Below are 24213 nucleotides of genomic sequence, written 5' to 3' on the forward strand. Positions count from 1 at the left end.
TTTTGAACCATGTTTCTGTCTTTGTGGTGGGGCTGGGGGCCTTGGTGCATTTGCAAGTTTTAATTTGGCAGGTTGTGGTTCTTCTTCTTCTTCTTGTTCAGATGAAGAGTATATTTTCTTTCTACAAGAGTACAGTAATAAATTAGCAATAGGTAGTACACACTGCAGAATTGTTTTACAATATTTATAGCACAGTATGCACAGCTCACTTCCTGACTCTCTTTCCCAGAGTTTCTGTGCTGGAGTTTCTTAACTCAGTTTCTGAGTTAAGATCTGATGTGTAGCGTGACTTTTTCCAGTTGGCAACAATGTTGTCAAACGGAGGGCAAAAAAAGAAAAGAGTAGCTTAGATCAGGTATATTATGGTTACAATAATATATTTTTCCATGCAGTGTGTGGTCACCAAACTTTTATTATCACCTGATTCATAAAGTATTCGCACGCTGTGCTTGCTCCACCCTTTATCAGGCTGTGGGACCTCTGATTTCCTGACACTTTTCAAGAGTCGGTTTTCATCTTTGTAGGGAGGCCACCAGGAGAAGCCATCCTTATATCAAGATTTTGCCACTGGTCCGGTTTGCTCCTCCCCAACAAACTCTACTATAAGGTACATTGCAGGAGCTGCACCATGCCCAACCCCCCCAAAATGACACGTTTTTTTCTGACAGAAAGGTACTAATACTTTTGTTATTTTTAAAAGTGAGCTTTAGATAGATGCATTAATAAATTAACATTTTTCACACACTAACATTCACCGTTTGGGATCACAGTTATAAATATATCATTGTAATATTATGTAATGCAAAACTAGAAGTTTCAGATAATTAGGAAGCTACAAATGTAGCACAATATCCAAAATGTAGATGTATCCAGAGGTGTGTGTGTGTGTGTGTGTGTGTGTGTGTGTGTGTTTATACACATGTTCATTACTCTGGATACATCTACATTTTGGATATTGTGCTACATTTGTAGCTTCCTAATTATCTGAAACTTCTAGTTTTACATTACACACACAATTCTCCACTTATCAAATGTGATGCTTACATTTCAGGGTAAACAAAAATGGTAAACGGAATTGCAGTATTTGATTTATCACTTAAAAAAATATATATATATTGAATTAATTGAATAGACAGTTTGATATGTAGTTTGCTATATTTAAATCCACATTGTATGAGTTAGTTTTGGATATAAAAAAAATCTTGCTAGTGATTCCAAACATTATGAAAGGTAGTACACATTTACTTGTTTTTGCATGCAAGAGTGGAATTGACACAAATTTGTGTTTATATGGAATTAGGAAGGCTTTCCCCTCTATTTGATCAGCTTTGCAGAAATGTATCGTTCTTGTGAGCCCATGAACCAAATATATGCCAAAGGTAGATGATGACAGTGGATAATCAAAGAATGATTCATGCTGCTCAAATCTGCTGTATGCCACAAATACCTCATTCCTGCAAGAGATGATATTTTTAACCTTTGCAACTTTTCCCTCAATGTAAATATAACTGTTGGCCTGGTCAAGCTTGACAGTGAACAGTGGTGTTACCAGCTTTTTGTATTGGGTTGCACCATAAAAAGGTGGAGGAAGAGGATCAGAGATGCTTTGTCTTAATAAACATGTCTTTTTCTCTGGGCTGTCTCTCCATGGTACCTCTGACAGTCTTTTTACAATTTGACTGAGTGGGCTGCTAGGTTTTCTAATCATTTTTTTTATTTTACTCAGGTGGTTTTCATATTGGAAGGCACTGAAGCTGTCAAGAACACCGTGATTTTTAACATCTTGTGCAAGATGTGCTAGATTGTGAACATTGTACGACACAAATTTAGGGCCATAGAGCTGTCCAAAATGAGAAACAAAAAGACCTAGGATGTTATTGGCATATTCAAGATAGTCCTCAATCAGAGTATTGTTGCTAAGGATGAAAATGCCCACAAATAGCAGCAGAAAATTTTGGTACACTGCGGTGCTCAATGTATCTTTGAGCAGAACAGGGCCAGTGTACAATAAAAATTGTCTAAACTCTGTGGCTTTCCACCTGTCAACTTCTCTGAGAGTCCTTGGTCGACGTGCAAACTCAATAGGTACATAGCTTTGGATACCCAGCAGCCTTTCTGTTAATGCGTTTTCCTGAAAGTTGGACAGCCTACAAGTGAGAGGACCTAACTTCAGCCACAGGTACAGAAATACCATGGTGGTGATCCAAATCGGTCTTATCCCTGAAACTTTGATCTGTCCGTTGTGGCAGGTCAGTTCTAGGATACGTCATTCTGTTGTCTATGTAAACGCCTTCCTGTGTGCATTTCTCACACCCATGGTACCCTGTGTGACCTTTTATACACTTAATAAAAGCACGAGCTGGGGCATCACAGACCATTGAAGAGAGCTGCAAAGTTAACCTTACTCCCTCAAAGTCAAACCCCTCAGCAAGCTTGGCTATCTCTAATGCAAAGTCATCAAGAAACTCGTTTGGTGAATTAGGCTTTCTTTCACCACAAAACAGCCCAATTGTCACTGGCTCATGATGTGGCAAGTTAATAACAGTGCCAAGGATGGGCCACAGCTGTGTTGGTGAGCTTTTGAAAAGTGGTAGCCCATCAATATTGACTTGAAGTTTCAGGTGTTTTGTATTGGTCACTAAACCCTTGTTTTTTTGCAGAATGTGTGTAATTGATTGGAGCACACCAAAGTAGTAGTACTGACCACCGGCTTTATCCTGAATTGCAAGATCTTTTGATCTTGCTGTACTCAAGAGTGTCCTGGCATCTTTTGGCAAGATTGAGTGATACTTGCCAAGGACATCTAGCAGTGCATTTATTGCACTGTGCGTGATGTGGTGTTGAATTGCCCATTTTGCTAGTTCATCACGCAAAGAATCAAACTCCAGTTCTGACTCTGATCCAGAATCAAAGTCCTCACAGTCAAAAAATACATCATTAGTAATGCAACTGAGGTCATTATTACACACAGCAGATTGGCAATCCATAAACTCCAAATCATCATCGTGGTCTTCGTCTTCAAGTAGAGCATTGTTTTCCATTTCTGAATCAATGCTCTGCCCCCCCCCCCTTGTGCCTGAATTGACTCTAAGTCTCGATCAACCCATGCTTTTGCTTTTCGCCTAAGTGTCACATTCAATGTATGTTATTAAAGTTATTAAATTATCTATTGCTTGTTAATTACATACCTTTGTCTTTTGCGCACCTGTCTTGCTAGTGAACCTGATTATAATAAGACAACTGTGAGTAATTGTATAAAAAAGGTTAATATGGTAAATAATCCATACACCTTTGATAAGTGTACACACTTAAAAAAAAATATGGTTCTTCAAGGGTTCTTTAGTAAAGTGAATGACCATGAGCATTAAGGACCTATATAGAATGGAGAATTCGTTATACGTTTCTATTTAGCACCAAGAGGGTGCTTGTAGTGTTACATTGTCAAGCTTGTAACAGTAGAAGAACCCTTTTGGTGCTATATAGAACCATGCACAACACAATCTCCATCAATCTAAAGAACCATTTCACTATGCAAAGAACCTTTTAAGCATGAAATGGTTCCATATAGAAATCATAGTTCTAAGTAGAACTACTTCCTTAACTAACGAACCCTTGAAAAAATCATTGTTTTGTCAAAGGGTTCTCTGAGTCATGCCACAGAAGAACTACTTTTGGTTCCATAAAATACTATGTTTGTAGAAGGGATGTGTGAGTGTGAAGAAGTCTTAAAGAATCTTAATTTGGAAAAGGTTGTGTTTTTTTTTATTTTTTTATTTTTTTTTATTTAAAGGTTCTTCACACTCCCATGTCCCTTGTGCAAACTTTGTATTTCATGGTAACAAACGTGGATCTTCTGTGGCATCACTCAGAGAACCCTTTGACAGTTTTCCATAAGAAAAAAAGTAATCCTGGATTGATCTTAATCACTATCTGGGAACACTGACCCTGTGGTGTGTTGAAATGTTTGCAAAGTTCCTGATTTTGTGCACTTTTTTGACTGCTCAAATTTAGTGAAGGTAACTATATTTAAATGTAGGTTTGATCATTTTTACACATGTATTTAATAATAAATGGGAGATCATGTTAACTATCCATTGAATGACTAAATGTACCATGCTTCTTTAATATATAGTTTCTTGATGTTTGAAAGAACCTGTGTATTTTTATTCAGCGTTGTCCAGACTTATCCACAACTGGCCAGTTAACTGCTGGATTTCTTTCCAGACAAGCCAGAACACATCAGGTTAACTGTTTAAAGACTGAGGCCAACTGATTACACAAGTAGAATCAGATGTGCCCAGGCTGCTTTATGAAAACCTGCAGCCACACCGGCCCTTTGCGGATGTAGGGTACCTGCCTACTATTTATTTATCTGGCTGAAGCATGTATCACATGCTTTACGTGGAGAGGCGTGACTTCAAAAACACAAACAAAAAAACCCCAAAAGAACTAACGGTGAGTGGTTTAGCTGCGGCTGATGAGAAACGGAGGGATTTCACGTAGTATGTTGACATTTTCACTGCTTAAAAGTCTGCGGAGAAGTAATACTAACATTTCGTGTTTTTCTAAAGGCATGTTTCTTAGCGTTAGCTAAAGCTAAAATGAGACTAGGTTAGCTAGCTCGCTAGAAGACCAATTAGTGAGGATACTAGTGCTAGCTAGCAAAAGTCATTTAGCCCGTAATTACGCCACTGATGTAACCTTCGCTAGTAGTGTTAAGTTAACAGAATTGTATTCAGAATTGACACTTCTAACTAACAAATACCAAAACTATTTCCGGCTAACGCTATAGTTAGTAATTTTTTTTAGCTTCAAGCTAAAGTCGTAATGCTAGCCAAGTTAGCTAGCTAGTGCTACTTACTTTGAAAATGGGGGTAAATACTTTGTATGCAAACAGGAGTGTAACTTATACTCAGGGAAGATGTATTGAAGAAAAGTCAGTGGAATTACTATATACAAAAAGCAACTATATGCTACAATAAATCGATGGCTTTGACGGGTAGAAGAGCAGCGTCTCAGGCGATAGCTTACAAAACCGTTGAGTGTCCGTTAACTGGTTCGCTCGCGCTAACCTTTTAAATTCGCCACGAACATTCTAACTCATCCACGCGCACAATTAGTGTTTCGTGCTTGAGCTATAACTCCTAATGAGATGATTTGTTAGTTCAGTGTTGGTATAAAAAGTGAGAACTTCAAAATATACAGGGATATGGATTTTAAATGCCAGGATTGGTAATCACTGGACTCCATTTCATGCCACCTATAGCTAATGTCTGTAAATATTTCACTTTAAGCTCAACGTATTTGGTCGTTTCTAAGACAAAGTTGTTCTCTCCCTCATTGAATGCTAGTGGAATTCTTTAACGCTTATATATCGTAAGATGGTTCTCCAGTCTTATCCATAAATGGCTAGTGTGGCTGCAGGTTTAAACATCAGCTAAGCAGAAACATACCTGATTCCTTATCAGTTTTTCTAATTGAAATTAAATGGCAACATGATTTAAAATGATGAAATTAGGTGTTCTTGCCTAAGGCATATGCATGCTTATCGTGTTAACCAAACTACACGTGCTTATGCATACAAGTATTAAGAGCATATGAGATTAGATGTGTTAGTATAAGAACATGTATTTCGATCAAAGGCAGGTTGTCCTTCTGTAGTCGGTGTCACGCCAATATTAGTAACTGGGTTTAAGCTGGATTGCTGTCTGACAGACCCACAGTTTTCCTGAAGCTGTAAATCTTTTTGTGAAAATATTCAGAACAAAATATGAATGCCAACATTGAGCATCAAATGTACCCATAAATTTAGGATGGTTCTTGGCGTTTTTTTCCATTTTCCATCAAATGTATAAATTTTTCTTAGTAACAGGGTAGCTTCTTGTCTTCATTTCATAGCTTCATGTTCATGCGTTCATTTAATGTGGCGTCAACAGCTCCCTTTATTAATTATCAAATGTTTTCTAATGCCTGAACAATTATGTGCAATTTCTCTTTGTCCTGTTTGCAGGTTGTTTAGAATCACATGACTGGTCTCTTCCAGACATTGGTTGTGAGATCTTTGGCAGTAAATACAGACACCCTTCTAGTGAAAGGACCTCACTTCCGCTGAAGAGAAAGAAGTTGGTTCATGACTCCTAGGCACACAGGGTGCATGTAGGTAACTCCTGTGTATATAGCCACTATGGCCTTTAAGTAAGCCATATGTGACTCATGCAAATATTTGTAAAATACCTCCACAGTACAGTTCTGCACACGCATTGAACTAGTGTTCGGAGTTCAACAGCGTTTTAGATGTGGTTGATTGGAAATGTTGCATCCATAATGTCTCAAGATGAAACATTCTTTGCTTTTTTAAAAGCCCTGCCCTCAATCGGTATCTGCCCAGTCGTTCACATTTGAAACTTTGTCTACCTGTGAATTCTTGTGCACACAGCTGCACTCTGTAGCTCAAAGTGGGGATGAATCCACTGAGCTTCTGGATGTGGGACTGACCTCAGAACTCCATGTATCACTTGTAAAACTCAGGGAGGTAACATAAGTTAATCTGTGTGATTAAACTGCTTGATACAGCTTGGGAAAGGCAACACTTGAAGAATAGAAATGGCATTGTGTGGCTCCTGGTGAAATATTAAGCACTAAAAATTCCATCACTTTGGATGTGATTTCTTTAGCCTTCCGGTTGCTGTACTTTTGGTATTGGTCAAATGTGGTCTCCACAGTTCGCTGGATTATTATTTTTTTTTTGGGGTTTTACTAGCTGTGCTGTGTTCTGATCACTGTAATACTTACGTGCCTTGGGTGATGTACTCTTGAGTGTCGTGTCAGGTTAGTGGTGTTTAAAAACCTTTCTTTTGCCTCCCCCAGGAAGAATGCTAGTTTGCACGTTTTACAGGTAGCTCTCTTTTGTCTGAGTTGGTAGAAACTTTCCAACTGATCACATTTTCTATCAGCACAGCAGCAAAATTAACACTGGTTTCTGTAGCCGTGCACAAGGTCTGTATCTTCATCTGGCAGTTGAACAATGGGTCCTCATGCAGAGCTGCTGCAATCCTTACATTGTGAAAATGGCCGATCACATATTTGACACAGCTTGAATCCATAAACCCAGCCTGCCTTGTGTCTATAGAATGTCACAGACTGTTTGAGTATTGTTGCTGACCATGTGCATCCTTTCATGACCATTTCACTTGCAATTGAACAAACTGATTACAATAATTACAATTACTCCCCTTTTTTCTTCTTTCTTTATTAGTGACTCAATTTCATTTGTTTGACAGCACTTGGAAATGGATGCTGAAACTCCAAATCCCAATCCTGGTCACCTTTGGTAAGTTCTCTTGGTCATTTGTATGGTTGTTAACTTGACTGCCTATAATGAATCATCTTATTTATAGTTTTTTCCTTAATGCTGTTATAGTTTCTACTGGTGAATAGATTTCTGTTTTTGAACTGTGATATGAGCTCAATTTTATGGCCCACATACAATGACCAGCTTAGGTTTGCTTTCAGTCTTAAATTATCAATTAATAACAAGCACAAAAGCATTTGCTAAATGTGAATTAAATTTCCATTGGTCAGTTTAACCAATAATCGTAACTCTGCAATGCTTCCTCCTGAGCCTCCAACACACTCTCACTCGGCAGATGTTAACAGCTGTAGATCATTCTGAAATGGCAGATGAATGTTAACATTAAACAAAAAGTTTGGAATAAACGTTGCCTGTTACATTTCCTGTTTCAAAAGTGCTCATCAAATCTCAAGCCGTCACATCATAAGATTAAAACTTTGTTGCCATGGTTATCATTTAATTAGACTTCTCACTTTTACTAAGATGATGGTATACTAACAGAACTCCATACAGCTGGGTAATCTCAGACCCTGCTGTTTCAACGGAACAAATGTTTGATAGTAAGGTGAGCAAAACATGTTCTAGTGGACATGCTGCACCAGTCAGTGAAGGAAGGTCATCAATGCCCAATTTCACTGCTCATTTACAAAAAATGCAGAGCTGAACTTCATTGCATAACTCAAAATTGCAGTACTACTTACAAATGACTGAGTTCTGGCTGCTTTGTTAGTTCCATCACTGGCATGCTGAGTAATAAACTTTCACAAAAACCCTTGTGGTTAAGTGAAAGCAGCAGTGTAAACTTCTTTCAGCTCTGTGCAAATTACTGTAGCATATCACAGTGCTCAAACAATGAGATACTACAGCTATAATTTAGGATTCAGGCATTCCGGAGAGACAAATGGTAAAAATTTAACAAACAACTGATGGTTAATTAAAAGGAAACTCAAAATGCAGTATATCACAGTGCTTAAACACTTCTGAATATTACAGAACCTGTTGGTATGTGTGTGATACAGATAGAAGCTCTGTTAGCCAGCTGATAGAGTAAAAAAACAAAACGTTAGCTATACTATTTGGGCCCAACTGATGACCGTGACCCAAATGGAGCATTATGTTGGCCAGCTGCAGCAGAGCTCTCACACAGCATCCTTAGTTCAGGTGCTTTATTAAGCTTATGCAGTGGAAGTGAGTTTACACTGCTTTCTTTTAGCTGGAGGGAAGCACAGGCTTTTTTGTGTCTGTTACATTTTTTAAAAACTTAAACCTCATTCGAATCTTAAGACATTTAGTTGAATGTTGAAAGTTAAATATAAGTAATACATAGTGTATTTTCCAGATTAAGTGTTTTGTTGCAGCAGTGCACACACACCAATGCACACAGTTATAAGGACACTTCCTTCTACTACTTGTAGAATTTCTACAGTGCACCTTTTTTGTATTGTAAATCTTGCTATTTTTGTTTCTAGGTGAATGCAGACATCATATGTGTTGCCTGTAGCAGCCATGCAAGGGGTTTGAGTTGTCTTGAAAGTTTCTGATGAGTGGAGTTTTAACCCAATTTCCATCTGCTGCACCTGTACTGCATGGATTCTTGACCATTTCTGCATGGTAGTATAAAAACTGCTACCCTCCTCGCTCCTGTAATGCAGACCACATTTACAGCTTCGTAAAGGGTTTAATTACTTTGACTCTTGCTGAACTTTAAATTTGTGAATGTCGCAAAACACATGGAACACATGAGCAAAGAAGAGTGTAACATTTCTGAAGGCATTGATCTATGCTACTTCTGTTACTATTTGCAATAAAATAAGTGTGCTTACCTTCAATGTGTCTTGCTTCGTTTTCGTTTTGTGATGTTGAACTTGGGTCCATCAGGTCATCAAATGCCAGATACAGTAGTCTTTGCTGAGTTATCCATGTTTTGTTTTGATTATGTAATGTAACTCAGGAAGTATGAAAAGTAAACAAAGATCTTGTCCAGCTACTGGACAATTTATGACCTAATTTTCAGGGCTTGGTATAGGGTGCGATTTCATGCATGCTGCAATTAGTCAAAGTCTAATGTACACGTGTGTGTGTATAATTATTTTTACTATATTAAGTAGATTAAATATTCAAATGTCTGTAAACTTTTCTTAGCAGAGGTAAGATCCACGAATGTTATACTTTCCATTAACTTTAAAGAAACCTTTATTTTTCTTGCATGTACTTGACTCTTTATTTAGCTCTGTTTAGACAAGTATGAGGTTTCCTAGTTGCACTAATGGAGAATAAATGCATATGGTCATATGTACAATTCAGCTTGGCCACTGCAGAAACTGCTGCATGTGTGTTTCTCAATCAACAACGTAATGAATGGTGTGGGGTTTTTTTTTGTTTGGTTTTTTTTCCTCCCCACTTTTATTTCATCCTTCTCCAAAGGTAGGTCACGTCTGCCTGTCTGTATGAACTGGTGAGCCCTGCAACCTCGCCCAGTGTAATTATGTCCTAAGTGCGAGTTAAGAAAGAGGTTAAAAAAAACAGTAATAATTCTACCTTCCATATAATAACAATACTAACTACTTTTTCATGTTGTGAGCATATGGTGTGAAAGTTCGACAAGGTCAGAATCCGAACTGGGAAATTGCAGCTCGGGTGAAAATCGCTGCTTAATGCAGATGTCAAAAAGACGTATATGCGTATGTGTTCAATATGTAGAACGTGGTGATGATGATGAGACCAATGTAAGATCAAGTTAAATGGAACGCGATGCATTTAAGATGTTCCGACCTTTTCCAGACGTCTCTGAGACGTATATGTGCTATCAGGGTACTTTCATTCTTACTACAGTAAAACACTCATTTTTTTTCAACAGAAATCATGATTGCTGATGTAATGACAAAACCTGCAACAATGGTGAAGTTACAAAAGTTTAAAGAGTTTATTTTTGGAATGTAATGTTGACATATGTGATGCATGTAACATGAGAGCAAGTTGGGGGTTTTAACGTAAGTGCTAGTTTAGCATTAGTGCACTTAAGGTGTGCTCTCAAGTTATATTGGGACGGTACCCGTCATGTGACTGTTATGTAACGTACATGAGTAGAAGTACGCATGCGCGTTTCCTGTTAGTGTGAAGTGACAACACGTGGGTATGTTCTCCGTATATAACATGTGTACGAGACTGCTGTAATATGTTTCATACAGATGTTCTACACTGTCCTACAATAAAGAAGAAGCTTCAACTCATTTGTTCCAGACAATTCTACAAACTCGGAGTCCGTATTCAACCAACTCTCTCTCTCTCTCTCTCTCTCTGTCGTTAGTTCAGCAGAAATGAAAGTGAAAGTAATCTGATCCTGTTCTGTTCGAGTGCGGATCTGTTCCGTGTCTGTGTTTGTAGTTTTGTTGATAATTGAAGTTGATGAACGCAGGTGAGTTTATACATTTCCACACTTCTGTACATTACTGTGTATTGTTACTTTATGTAGTTCAGATTGTTGATTTGATTTAAACACTTGTTTTGAACATAACACTCATGAACTAAAGCAGGAGGTCTGAGCTGCTGTAAATAACTTGCTGTGTTTACTGGTGTTTCTGTTTACATGTAGAAAAATAACTGGGTCCAAAATTTCAGTAGCTCAGGACGAGTTCAGCTGTTCTGTCTGTCTGAAAACACTGAAGGATCCAGTAACTACATCATGTGGACACAGTTTCTGTATGGTGTGTATTAATAACTGCTGGGATCAGGAGGATAATAAGGGAACATACAGCTGTCCACAGTGTAGAAAAACATTTACTTCAAGACCTGAAGTGAGTAGAAACGCCATGCTGGCTGGAGTTGTGGAGAAACTGAAGAAAACAGAACTTCAAGCTCCACATCCTGGTCACTGTTCTGCTGGACCTGAAGATGTGGAGTGTGATTTCTGTACAGAGAGAAAATCCAAAGCAGTTAAATCCTGTCTGGTGTGTTTGGCCTCTTTCTGTGAAACTCACCTTCAGCCTCATTATCAAATTCCTGTTTATAAGAATCACAAGCTGGTTGAAGCCTTCAGGCGACTTCAGGATCAGATCTGCTCTCAGCATAATAAACTGCTGGAGGTTTACTGTCGTACTGATCAGCAGTGTATCTGCATATTGTGTATGCTAGACAATCATAAAACACATGATACAATATCAGCTGCAGCAGAAAGAACTGAGAAACAGGTAAAAAAAATATTATACAGCTCTCTTTAACAAGTAACAACTCATTAGCATCCACACTGACATTGTTTATGTGGTGCTCGTACACAATACAAGTAAATTCTGAATTGTTATTCTGCGTAGAAGCAGCTGCTGGAGATCCAGAAAAAAATCCAAGAGAAAATCCAGAACAGAGAGAAGGAACTTTGTGAGCTGATAAATGTTGTGGAGTCTCACAAGGTAAGTTTTATAAACAAAAAGCTCTCAGGATCAGTCCGACTCTCCTCCATTAAACCAATCTCTATTAAAAACGAAATATTCTGCTTGGTTGGTTGGTGATTAATGCTGTACAGCAATTCTGAGGTTGTGCTAATAATTATAAGGGTGATAAGATCAGATTAGGACTTTGACTGGGCCACTTAAAAAGATTATTGATTGTTTCTCTGTATCTAGATACTTAAACATAAATTACTGTATAAGAAGGTAAAGACTTGAGAAGATCACTACATTGAATTTTAAGGGTATGAAAAATCAAGCCATTTAGCACCATCACCAAGCTATGAGTGATGAAAGTCTTAGTCTGGCCAGTAGCTACATATGAATGTAAAGTGTGGACAAATATCTGAGTGAGAATCATTTGCTCTTTCTGAATCTTTTAACAGTGTTCTGCACAGACAGCAGTGGAGAACATTGAGTTGATCTGTACTGAACTAATCAACTCAATTAACAGAAGATGCTCTGAGCTAAAAGATCTGATCAGAGATCGAGAGACAGCAGAAGTAAGTCAAGCTGAAAATAACCTAAAACAGGTGGAGCAGCAGATTGTGGAGCTGAAGAGGAAAGATGCTGAACTGGAGCAGCTTTCACACACAGAAGATCCTGTCCATTTCCTCCAGGTAACAGAACTAAAAATAATGATGGGTGTGTTCGAAAACCTTGGGAGCTGCCTTGCTGTCTTATTGCCTACACAGGCAGCTGCCTCACCAGAGAGGATTCTAATAAGTCAATGACTTATAAGGCAGGTTATAACGCTCTACTCAGACAGCAATTCCATGGGGTTTTGCATTTAGCATCTAGTATCTTGCCATTCAAACCAATGGAATGTGGTGGCACAGCACGCTAGCATGTCAACTAACCTCTCCCTTTGTGTACCGAAAATGGTTACATTTGCTGACAAGCCCAAACTTGCAAATAAAAACACTCATACAAGTTTATACCAGTTAAAAATCCATAATAATTTATTTCTGTTTGAAAATAACTCAGTTTGTTTCTCCGCACCGTTTTTTTTTCTGTGAGAGCAGAGCTGCTGCAATGAATGCTGGGATTGCCTTGATCACTAAGGACGCTTCCGATGCTCACTTGTTCTTGAGTCGAAATAACATTGAAATTGTAATGACATAAAATGCTGGCTATGTAAAAAGCTCCCTAGCTTTTCGAACACACCCAATATTATTGCTGCACCAGTCCAAGTAATAAATTACAGTGGTACCTTGTAACTAGTAACCTTGTAGCTTTTCAGAGAGATCATGAAATGCTGTTAATGTTATTTGGAGAAACATCACTCTGTGCTTCATGTCTGTTGTCCATCATTTATGATTCATCATCATGTTGTTGTTCCTCTGTGAATAACATCTGCCTGGATGTAGAATTTTCAGTCTCTCTTGGCTCCTGCTGGATCTGCAGAATCAGCCGCCATCACAATCGGTCCTTACCTCTCATTTGATGATGTTACAAAGTCTGCATCTCAGCTGAGAGAGAAAGTAGAAGAATTCTGGAAAGATCAGTGTGAGAAGATACCAGATGAAGGTGAGTTCAAGCCCTTAGTGTTTCATTGTCTCCAAAATGCTTCGGTACTCAAACATCGAACAAAACAATCAAATCCACCAACATGAACATTTTACATCTAACAACATCATTCATTTACTCATTAACCCAGTACTGGTCATGGTCACAATGAGTCCAGGGTTGAATGAAATACACTCACACTTGGTCAGTTACTCAGACTTAAGGTCACTTTAGACAAACACTGGGAGAACATGGCAAACTTCTTACTGGCTGTACCTGCAACAGTTTCTGGTATAAATATGTATTTACTGTAATTAGTGATTGTACTGTTATTTTTTTTTGCAGTAATAAAAGTTCGAATTACTTCACCTCCTGAACCTGAAATCAGAGAAGATTTTCTACACTGTAAGTTTCTCACAAGCACACAAACATACACTGTGCAGTGAAAAAGTGTAGTGTTTGTGTAGTGTTTACGTGTGTTTGTGTACTGTTTCTGTATGTTTTTATAGTGTTCATGTGTTTGTGTAGTGTTCGTGTGTATGTGTAGTTTGTGTAATGTTTGTGTGCTTGAGTAGTATTTGTATGTGTAGTGTTTGTGTGTATGTGTAGTTTGTGTAATGTTTGTGTGTTTATGTACTGTTAGTGTTTGTGTAGCGTTTGTGTGTGTTTGAGTAGTATTTGTGTGTATGTGTTGTTTCTGTGTGTATTTGTGCAGTCTTTGTATAATATATGTGTGTGTTTGTGGTGTTTATCTGTGTTTGTGTAGCATTTGTGTGTTTGAGTAGTATTTGTGTGTGTGTTTGTCTAGTGTCACACACACTGTTATGTGTATATAGTTAGCCTTAATAGAAGAATAGCATAATTGCTGGTACATTAGTAAGTTGCTAGTGTGCTACATAACTAAGTGAAGTGTGAAAATGAGGAGGCAGAAAACCACACTTATACTCGGCTAAATCAACTTTACTCAGCAGCTCTTAAAATATTACAGGTTTTTTATAAACAAAGTGTTTTAATTACACAACATATGTAGAAATTACAACTTCAAATCCAACAAAACTCCCACTCACAAAGTGAACTGTAGACGGTGCCAAATAAAAGAAATAAGCAAAATAGCTAAACTGCCTAACCAGGCCTAAACTAACACACACAAAAAGGCCAAGGAGTGGCACCCGTCTCTTTCCTAATGGGCTAAACAGAGTAATAATAAAACCTACGTGTATTAATGTATTTACTGTGATTAGTGATTGTACTGTTACTCTTTCTGCAGTGAAGAAAGTCCGGATTACTTCACCTCCTGAACCTGAAATCAGAGAAGATTTTCTACACTGTAAGTTTCTCACAAGCACACAAACATACACAGTGCAGTGAAAAAGTGTAGTGTTTGTGCAGTGTTTACGTGTGTTTGTGTACTGTTTCTGTATGTTTCTGTAGTGTTCATGTGTTTGTGTAGCGTTCGTGTGTATGTGTAGTTTGTGTAATGTTTGTGTGCTTGAGTAGTAATTGTATGTGTAGTGTTTGTGTGTATGTGTAGTTTGTGTAATGTTTGTGTGTTTATGTACTGTTAGTGTTTGTGTAGCATTTGTGTGTGTATGCCTGTTCAGTTTGTGTTTGTGTAGCGTTTGTGTGTGTTTGAGTAGTATTTGTGTGTATGTGTTGTTTCTGTGTGTATTTGCGCAGTCTTTGTATAATATGTGTGTGTGTTTGTGGTGTTTATCTGTGTTTGTGTAGCATTTGTGTGTTTGAGTAGTATTTGTGTGTGTGTGTTTGTCTAGTGTCACTCACACTGTTATGTGTATATAGTTAGCCTTAATAGAAGAATAGTGTAATTGCTGGTACATTAGTAAGTTGCTAGTGTGCTACATAACTTAGTGAAGTGTGAAAATGAGGAGGCAGAAAAACAGATTTATACTCAGCTAAATCAACTTTACTCAGCAGCTCTTAAAATATTACAGGTTTTTTATAAACAAAGTGTTTTATTTACACAACATATGTAGAAATTACAACTTCAAATCCAACAAAACTCCCACTCACAAAGTGAACTGTAGACGGTGCCAAATAAAAGAAATAAGCAAAATAGCTAAACTGCCTAACCAGGCCTAAACTAACACACTCAAAAAGGCCAAGGAGTGGCACCCGTCTCTTTCCTAGTGGGCTAAACAGAGTAATAATAAAACCTACGTGTATTAATGTATTTACTGTGATTAGTGATTGTACTGTTACTCTTTCTGCAGTGAAGAAAGTCCGGATTACTTCACCTCCTGAACCTGAAATCAGAGAAGATTTTCTACAATGTAAGTTTCTCACAAACACACAAACATACACAGTGCAGTGAAAAAGTATTTGCACCCCCAGTTATCTGTATTTTTATAGATTTGTCACATGTTACTAGTTCAGATGCTACAGCAGCTCAGTTTGGTTACTTTAACAAAGATCTGATCTTGTTATTTGGAATTGTTGTGTTTTTGTATTACACAAGTGTTTAATCTTTAAATCATGAGCTGATGACCAGACGTTCTTCTTTAGTCCTGAAACACCATCACACAACCACCACCATGACTGACTGTTACTAAGATGCTTTTTTTGTAAAATGCTGTTTAAGTGTCATCGCAAGTATAAGAATTCTGACTCATCAGTTCACAGAACATCATCCCCAAAAAGCTTGAGGGTCATTAAGGTTCTTATATTGGTAAATGAGAGGCGAGGCTTTATGTTCCTCTTAGTGATTTTACCCCGTGACTCTCCCATGGATTTTATTTGTGCTCAGTCTCCTTCTAATACTGGAATCATTAAATCAGATCTATATTGAGGTCAGTGGGTCCTGTGGTTTCCTAAATGTTTGTTTGGGTTCTTGTATGTTGTTTTTGATAAGACATTGATGAGCTCTTGAAGCAATCTTAACTGTTCCAAGTTTCAGCTGGAGATCACTTACTGTGATTCACTGAAGTACTAAAACCTTAAGATTGGCTTTGTAACTTATTCCAGACTGATATATTGCAATTAATTTTTTTAATCTATTTTGGAATTTGTTTGGACAGTGGTGAAGTGTTTCTGACAGTGATCATGCCTCGGATTAGGGACTACTTGCTAAAGACCACTGTTCCATGCACTTGTCTTCAATAGTTAATCACCAAGAACTTCAGAGGTTAAAACAAGTAAAACAATCATTTAAACTGCTGTCTGTACACACATTCACACTTACACATTAAAACATTTACATTTTCAGCATTTAGCAGACGCCTTTATCCAAAGTGACTTACATTACAGTTACAGTATACAGTCTGAGCAATTGAGGGTTAAGGGCCTTGCTCAAGGGCCCAACAGCAGCAACCTGGCAGTAGTGGGACTTGAACCAGCAACCCTCTGATCACCCTCACTGGTCCAGTTACTTAACCACTAGGCTGCAGCTGGCCATTAAAAGACACATATACTCACACACACACAATTCAAAGAGCTTTAGTAGCATGACTGTGTGTTTGTTGTTGGATTGTGTGTTGCTGGTGTGTGTCTGTGTACTGTTTGTGAATGTGTCGTGTTTGTGGGGTGTTTTTTATTATGTGTGTGTGGTGTTTGTGTAGTGTTTGTGTAGTATTTGTGTGTGTTTGTGTAGTGTTCATGTGTGTTTGTGTGATTGTGTAATTTCTGTGTGTATGTGTAGCGTTTGTATGGGTTTGTGTAGTGTCTGTGTGTATGTGTTTGTGTTGCATTTGTGTAATGTCTGTGTGTGTTTGTGTAGCGTCTGTGTGTATGTGTAGGGTTTGTGTGTTTGGATTGTGTGCCTGTGTACTGTTTGTGAATGTGCCGTGTTTGTGGGGTGTTTTTTATTATGTATGTGTAGTGTTTGTGTAGTGTTTGTGTAGTATTTGTGTGTGTTTGTGTAGTGTTCATGTGTGTTTGTGTAGTATTTGTGTGTATGTGTAGTGTCTGTGTGTATTTGTGCAATGTGTGTGTAATGTATGTGTATTGTTTGTTTAGTGTTTACATGTTTGTGTAGCATTCATGTGTGTTTGAGTAATATTTGTGTGTTTGAGTAGTATTTGAGTGCACATGCTTAGGCATACGTATAATTACACTCTCTCTCTCTCTCTCTCTCTCTCTCTCTCTCTTCTATGTTAATTGGTTTATTTTGTGTTTCCTCTCCAGATGTTTGTCGGTTCACACTGGATTCAAACACAGTAAATAAAAACCTCCATCTGTCTGAGGAGAACAAAGTGGTGACCTGCAGTGGAACACAGTCGTATACTGATCATCCAGAAAGATTTGATAGTTACTGGCAGGTTCTGTGTAGAGAGAGTGTGAGTGGACGCTGTTACTGGGAGGTTGAGTGGAGTGGGGATTATTGTGTTTATATAGCAGTGTCATATAAAAGCATCAGCAGGAAGGGACGTGGTGGTGAGGGTGAGTTTGGATGTAATGATCAGTCCTGGAGTTTGTTTTGTTCTCCATCCAGATTTTTATTCTTGCACAAAAAAAAAAAAACTAAAATTTCCATAATGCCGAGTTCCTCTAGAATAGGAGTGTATGTGGATTATAAAGCAGGAACTCTGTCCTTCTACAGCGTCTCTGATACAATGAAGCTCCTCCACAGAGTTCAGACCACCTTCACTCAGCTGCTCTACCCGGGGTTTCATCTTTATTCAGGGTCAAAAGTGAAACTGTCAGATTTAACATATTAAATGTAAAATTTACATGAAAGTGTAACATTGAACTGTTTAGGTGATTTTAGTCAAGTCAAGTCAAGTCAACTTTATTTATATAGCGCTTTTTACAATAGACATTGTCTCAACTTTACAAAATCCAGGACCAACAGATACAAAAACCCCTGTTGAGCAAGCCGAGGGCGACTGATTTTAGAATTTTAGATTTTAGATTTTAGATTTTAGAATCTGTGAGTCTATTATAAGAAAAATCTTATTATAAAAATTATCATTTTTCTTTTGAACCACAGGTTGGTCATTTCAGCAGTAGCGAGCGCTTATGAGCAGTAATAACTGAGAGACGTTTGGTGTTTCTAGGCTGTTTTTGTACATTAAGCCACATGATGTGTTTTAGACTCTCCTGGAAAAGCTGATTCTCACCTGATTTCTCCTGAGCTGTAAAACACAAGATTAAAAGGGAAACCAGCACATGGTGAGGAATAATACAGCAGAACTTAGATACATGTGGATGGTTTCAGAGGGGATTTGATTCTTTCACAGAAATAGTTATTTGTATTGTGGTACGTTCATTCAGCCTTCATCAGTTTATCTCTGCTCATTCAGCCTACAGCAGTTTAATCTTATAGCTGGGTTCAGAAATAGGGGTTGGTTCAGGATCTGGTTCCTTTCTTTTGAAGTAAAAACAGTAAAATCCATAAAACCTTTAATGATCTTTTTTACCCACCGCCATCAGCCTCAGATTTTTTACTCCATATTTATATATAGCGGTGCAGTATTGTGTAGAGTTCTGTGTTTTGCTGCTGTAACGAAACAATTTTCATTTGGATTAATAAAGTTCTATCTATCTATATCATATTATTTTTTTAACAATTCTCCAAAAGTTCCACAAGAGGAAGACATCACAGTATTTTTTTAAAGTTAGCAAAATCATTCAGAAGTTAAGAACTAAAGATTTGTAACCCTAATTAAACACATTCAATTCAATCAACACAAACAACTGACCAATCAGTTTTACCATTTATTCTTGAACAGAAATAATTTTGCATAATAAAAAATAACATATTACAGAAATAACAGCTGAAGTACAATTTCAGGTGCTGAAACTTCAATGTACAACTGAATACAACTGAACAGTAACAAATATTTAAGAATACAGTATGTAGTGTGGGACTGCAATCATTATACAACAGATAAATGGGTTATACAGCTGACAGTAGTAGTAACACAATATCCCCAGCAAAACAACGTGCAATAATAAATCAGATAGAATCTAAAGCAACTGAGTTATTGACACCATATAAACACCTCAGAAAACAGTCTAAAATGTTTAGCTAAAATCAATTTAATCTTATGTTCATAACACACATCACATCTTCACAAGTGAAATCATCTTAAATCTAGTCCATATGTCATCATTTTATGATTGTTTTAACTAGTTTTAAGTAATTTTATCTAATGAAAGTATCTGGTTGCTATAAAAAATAGTCGTGCTTGATTCAAGCATTATTTCTTGGATAAGGCAATTTTGTTCAAAGGAATAAAACTTTCTCTAGATAAAATGACCTAATACAAGTACAACACGTCTAATAAGAAGTTAATCTAATACAGCTGATGTCAAAAGTTTTGAATTTAAGAAGATTTTACAACAACAGGATTAATTTGAGACAAACTGTAGAACTTTGCCTTAATTTAACTCAAAATAAACAAATGCTGGATGGATCAGGGACACAAAACAGGGTGGGTAGTAAAGGCAAAGGGCTTTCTTTATCCAAAAACATCACCTCGAGTCCTTTTCTTCCCTTCCTTTATAAAGCCTTTGACTTGGACCTGATACGACATTTGTTAATAACGGCTTTCTTCAGTTTGGCTTTCTCAACTGGTTCCCATCCATGCAGTTTACCACAGATCATGGTATAAGCTGGAGTAGAATATAAAATGAACGTATGTACAGTGATTGGCTTTATAAATGAGTACTAAGAGTCTACAACACATCTATCCACAGCACTGCTATACTGGTTATACTGACCACAATGTAATGACTGCTACCCACACTGTATACATCTGTATACAAGGTTGCTTCAGTATGAAATGAGAAAGCTAAAAGATACTTACTTAGTATTCCATTCACTTTGGATTTATCCAGCCTCTTCTTCCCCTCTGGAACTTTGCCATGCTTTCAAAATGCAACAGAGTTGATGCACTCCTCACGTCCTCAAGTCCTTTTTTGTCTCATGTTGAATTGCTGCCAGTCTGGTCCACTGTTTGGGTATAACTCATGTTGGTCAGGTCTAGCCTTTGGGATTCCTTTGGAAGTCCACTCTTGAGTCCTTTGTGTTCCTCAACTCGGTCTAAGACGTCCCAGACTGCCTGCAACTGCTCAATATCTAGAAAAAGCAAACATAGATAGATAATTGTGATTATATTTTATTCTCAATCTGTCTTCTAGCAAACAACTAAATAGGAAATACGTGAAACACATACAGTACTGTGCAAAAGCTATATAAATAAAACTATTTAAAAGTAAGAGTTTATTTGCTCAGAAAAAAACTAGGGTTAAAATAATAACAACCAACATTAATACAGTAAGTCGTGCTTTTCTGTATGTGAATGTATAGTTTAATATTATTTTTGGTTATCATTCAGTATCTAGTTTGGTTAATTAACACTTTATTATTTTAAATTAAGTGTGCTGGTGATTTAACAAATTCATGCAATCAAGGAGAACGTGGAAACAAACGTTCTTCACACTAGCTCACATACAGCTACTTTTTACTGTATTTATGATTATTTGTACTTATTCTAATGTTATAACTTCATATATAATCTTAGGAGTCTAAGACTGTTGTGTAGTCTGTATTTCCTGTTCAAAACTGTCAACATATCAGTAAAAAACTTGTGGTCATGATGTGATACTCTGTGTTTGCCTTCAATATTCAGCAGACAATGAAATATATGGAAGCCAAGTTCCTCAAAAACAAATCATGGTAAGATTTTACAGTTACTGATACTAGACAGCAGCCCCGGTTCTGGACTGCTTTGCTTGGGGGGGCAGTAAAACCTAATGAGGGGGCATGTTGATAGTCATGTTTTTGAAGCCAGAAATATATTCAAGGCTTGATTTGTGCATGAATGATGACAGCCAAGCTATTGATACTGGCTTAAAGTGATGTATGAGGTAAAGAAATAAAAATGCATGTTTTCGAACTTAAACTTAAAACCCAATGATTAAAAAATACATGTTGATTATGTAAATGGAGAAAAAAGATTATCTAATTGTATTTCATTTTAATACGCCCCCTTAATTAAATTGCCATTACTAATAGAACAACTCTATTTCTTGAAAGGCTTTAATACAAATGTAAGTCAAAGCTGACAAATGTACCTACACACAGACTGAGAATATTCAAACGTGGAAATAGGAATGAGTGAGAATATTTATATTATTGGGAAATTAAAATATAAAGAAAACAAAAGAATACTAATTCTGTAAAAAAAAAGTGTTTACCAGTATACCTGCCTCTCGCTCACACTAACAGAACATATACTGCCGAACTGAACTGTTTGGGGCAGTCTGCCGATTTTTATATGACTCAAAGAGCCAATCAGGAATAAGCAAGGAAATATCTTCACACTGTAAAACAAAATGCATTTTTGTGATTGGTTCAGAGATAATTTTAAAAATAGCCGTTGCTTGCATTGTGCTTGGGGGGGCAAAGACACAATTTGGGGGGGCAATGCCCCCCTCAGCCCCCCCCCCCCCCCCCTAGCGCCGGCCCTGCTAGACAGCATCTTACATCCTCCTCCTTTCCTCCATCATTGCCTGCACTTCCTGCTTTCAATCATCACATGGTTCCCATGGTCTGTCTTCATCTGATTCAGGTGTGGCTGTAAGCTGTAGGTGCTTGCTAACAGCTAGAAAGTGTCTTTTAAAGGACACATTTCTAATCTTGGCTTCTGGATGGACATGTTTGTTAAAAACACTGACAGTAATATACAATAAATATATAAAAAAGGAAAACAAACTTTCTTTGCTTACATTAAAACAGTGTTCTGTTAGAAATTATATTAGCAGGTTCATTTGAAGATTCGCACAAATTGATTGTATATAATCTTAATCATTAAAATTGACTTAGCAAGCCGTAGCCTAGTGGTTAAGGCACAGGACTAGTAATACAAAGGTTGCTGGTTCAAGCCCCACCACTGCTAGGTTGCTGCTGTTGGGCCCTTGAGCAAGGCCTTTAACCCTCAGTTGCTCAGACTGTATACTGTAATGTAAGTTGGATAAAAGCGTCTGCTGAAAATGTAAATGTTTTTTCAAATATCTTTGACTTCTAAGTCTGGGAACAATCGGCTCCAGTATGTGTTAGCTTTTGGTTGTACCTTCACTTTTCCTAGTAAACGTTTATAGAAAGGTTTAGTTTGCATTGTTCAAATTAAATTGTTTTCATTTTTATTTCTACTTTTATTTCAGGTTCATCATTTTCTTCCTGTTTTTTTCCTCAATTTATTTTAACCATTCAAAGGGTATTGTTGTTTTATTGTTTGGTATTGTTTTTTAATTCAATTTTATTTACAGTATGTTTACTTCTTTTTCTTTAATTAAGTCAGTGCCTGTGTGAACAATGTTCACAAGATCTCCATATATATTTTTTAACAATTATCCAATAGTGCCACAAGAGATGCCAAACAATAATACAAGTCAAGTCACATTTATTTATATAGTGCTTTTTACACTGAACATTGTCTCAAAGCAACTTTACAGAATCCAGGACCAACAGACCACTGTCTCCCTGACAGTGAGAAGGAAAAACTCCCTTAAAATTACAGGAGAAACCTTGAGAGGAACAAGACTCAGCAGGCCTAGAGGATAATTTAAATAAATAAAATGAACACATCATACATACACAAACCTAACCTAAACCATTTTAAGCTTTTAATTACTTATTTATTTATTTATTTTAGTTTCATTACAACACGAAGCTGGCAAGAAAAATAAAAAAATAAAATAAAATAAAAGTAAGAGAGAGCTATCAATACCAGGTGCTGGAAGCTTTTATTCACACACACACCCACTCACTCCAAACCTCCTGTTACACACTGACCCAGCGGCTTTTTCTTCATCAAAGCTACACAATGAGACAAAGATCAGCTCATACTTTCATTCTTACTACAGTAAAACACATTCAACTGACTTTTAAAGTGAAGTTCAAAATGTTGTACAGACATCTTCTCCATCTAGTGGTGCTAGAAATAAATTACAGCTTGTTGCTTGGGTACAGATTTGTGACTTTATTATTATTATTTCATTTTTTATAATTAGTGTGATTGCAGAATTAATTGTTGATGTTGTGTTTTAGGTGTAAAAGCATAAACAGCACCGTCTATGAAGATGAATCCTCTTGTGCTTATAGACTAGTTGGTTTGTAGTGTTATTTTTAAGCTTCTACTGGTGTGAATGTGTGAGTTGGAAAACAAAACATGACATTAGAGAAACTGCTTGGAAGAACGTCTAGTACTGACTGTAGTCCTCTCTAAAGTTACCTGAGCAGTGTTGGGGTAGTTACTCACGAAAGTAATCCATTACTCATTACTCATTACTAAACTAAAATTGTAATGGGATTACTTTACTCATTACATCCTGGAAAATATAATCTCGTTCCTCATTACTTTACTTTCACGTTACATTCTAAACCCAAACAAATACTGTATACTGGAATCACATCTACAAACAAATTCCATTTATTTACTTTATTTATTTAGTTTCAGAAAAATCCTCTCTTGTACAGAGATGTGCCTGTGTTTGTTTCTGCTTTAAAACATACACGCCATGAACCAATCAGATTTAACATCATTAAACAAGTTTATTCCTTAATTATTTGTCCTTATACTAAAGGAGCGACTCGGTTCTTTTAGTTCATTTCAAAGAGTCGTTCAATAGAATCGGTTCGTTCGGGAACGACTCATCACTCATCACAGTAACTGTAATGTCATTACAAATATGTAACTGTAACGCGTTACATTACTTCCTTACAGATAAAAAGTAATCACGTGACTGTAGCGCGTTCCCCCCAACACTGTAGCTGAGAGATACAGGGCTAATGGAGATGTTTTACTGCTAAGCTGCTGTTCAACTCCAGTCCAGTTGGTGGCGCTGGTGCGTCTTAAGTTCTGCCAACCGCCATTAAACATCATAAGAAGAACAAGAAGCTGCTGTGTTTGTACTGTAGAGCCTCATCTGTAAGTAAAATATGTATTTAAT

General features: G+C 37.1%; 1 protein-coding gene across 1 annotated transcript; it reads left to right on the plus strand.

Moving 5' to 3' along the window:
• Nucleotides 1-10060: 10060 nt before the first annotated feature.
• Nucleotides 10061-18802, plus strand: LOC134326152 (E3 ubiquitin/ISG15 ligase TRIM25-like). Its single transcript, XM_063008354.1, has 9 exons — nucleotides 10061-10077; nucleotides 10944-11538; nucleotides 11659-11754; nucleotides 12177-12410; nucleotides 13161-13320; nucleotides 13645-13704; nucleotides 14567-14626; nucleotides 15531-15590; nucleotides 17440-18802. The coding sequence occupies exons 1-9, from the start codon at nucleotides 10061-10063 to the stop codon at nucleotides 17970-17972; spliced, it is 1815 nt and encodes a 604-aa protein (XP_062864424.1). The 3' UTR covers nucleotides 17973-18802.
• Nucleotides 18803-24213: the final 5411 nt, after the last annotated feature.

The sequence above is a fragment of the Trichomycterus rosablanca genome, chromosome 14 (assembly GCF_030014385.1).
Source record: "Trichomycterus rosablanca isolate fTriRos1 chromosome 14, fTriRos1.hap1, whole genome shotgun sequence".
NCBI classification, from domain to species: Eukaryota; Metazoa; Chordata; class Actinopteri; order Siluriformes; family Trichomycteridae; genus Trichomycterus; species Trichomycterus rosablanca.

Bases quoted from the DNA above. Each gene is read 5' to 3' on its own strand.
- LOC134326152 (XM_063008354.1), top strand. The intron at 12,411-13,160 runs GTAACAGAACTA...GCCTGGATGTAG, and splicing joins ATCCTGTCCATTTCCTCCAG to AATTTTCAGTCTCTCTTGGC. The intron at 15,591-17,439 runs GTAAGTTTCTCA...TTTCCTCTCCAG, and splicing joins CAGAGAAGATTTTCTACAAT to ATGTTTGTCGGTTCACACTG.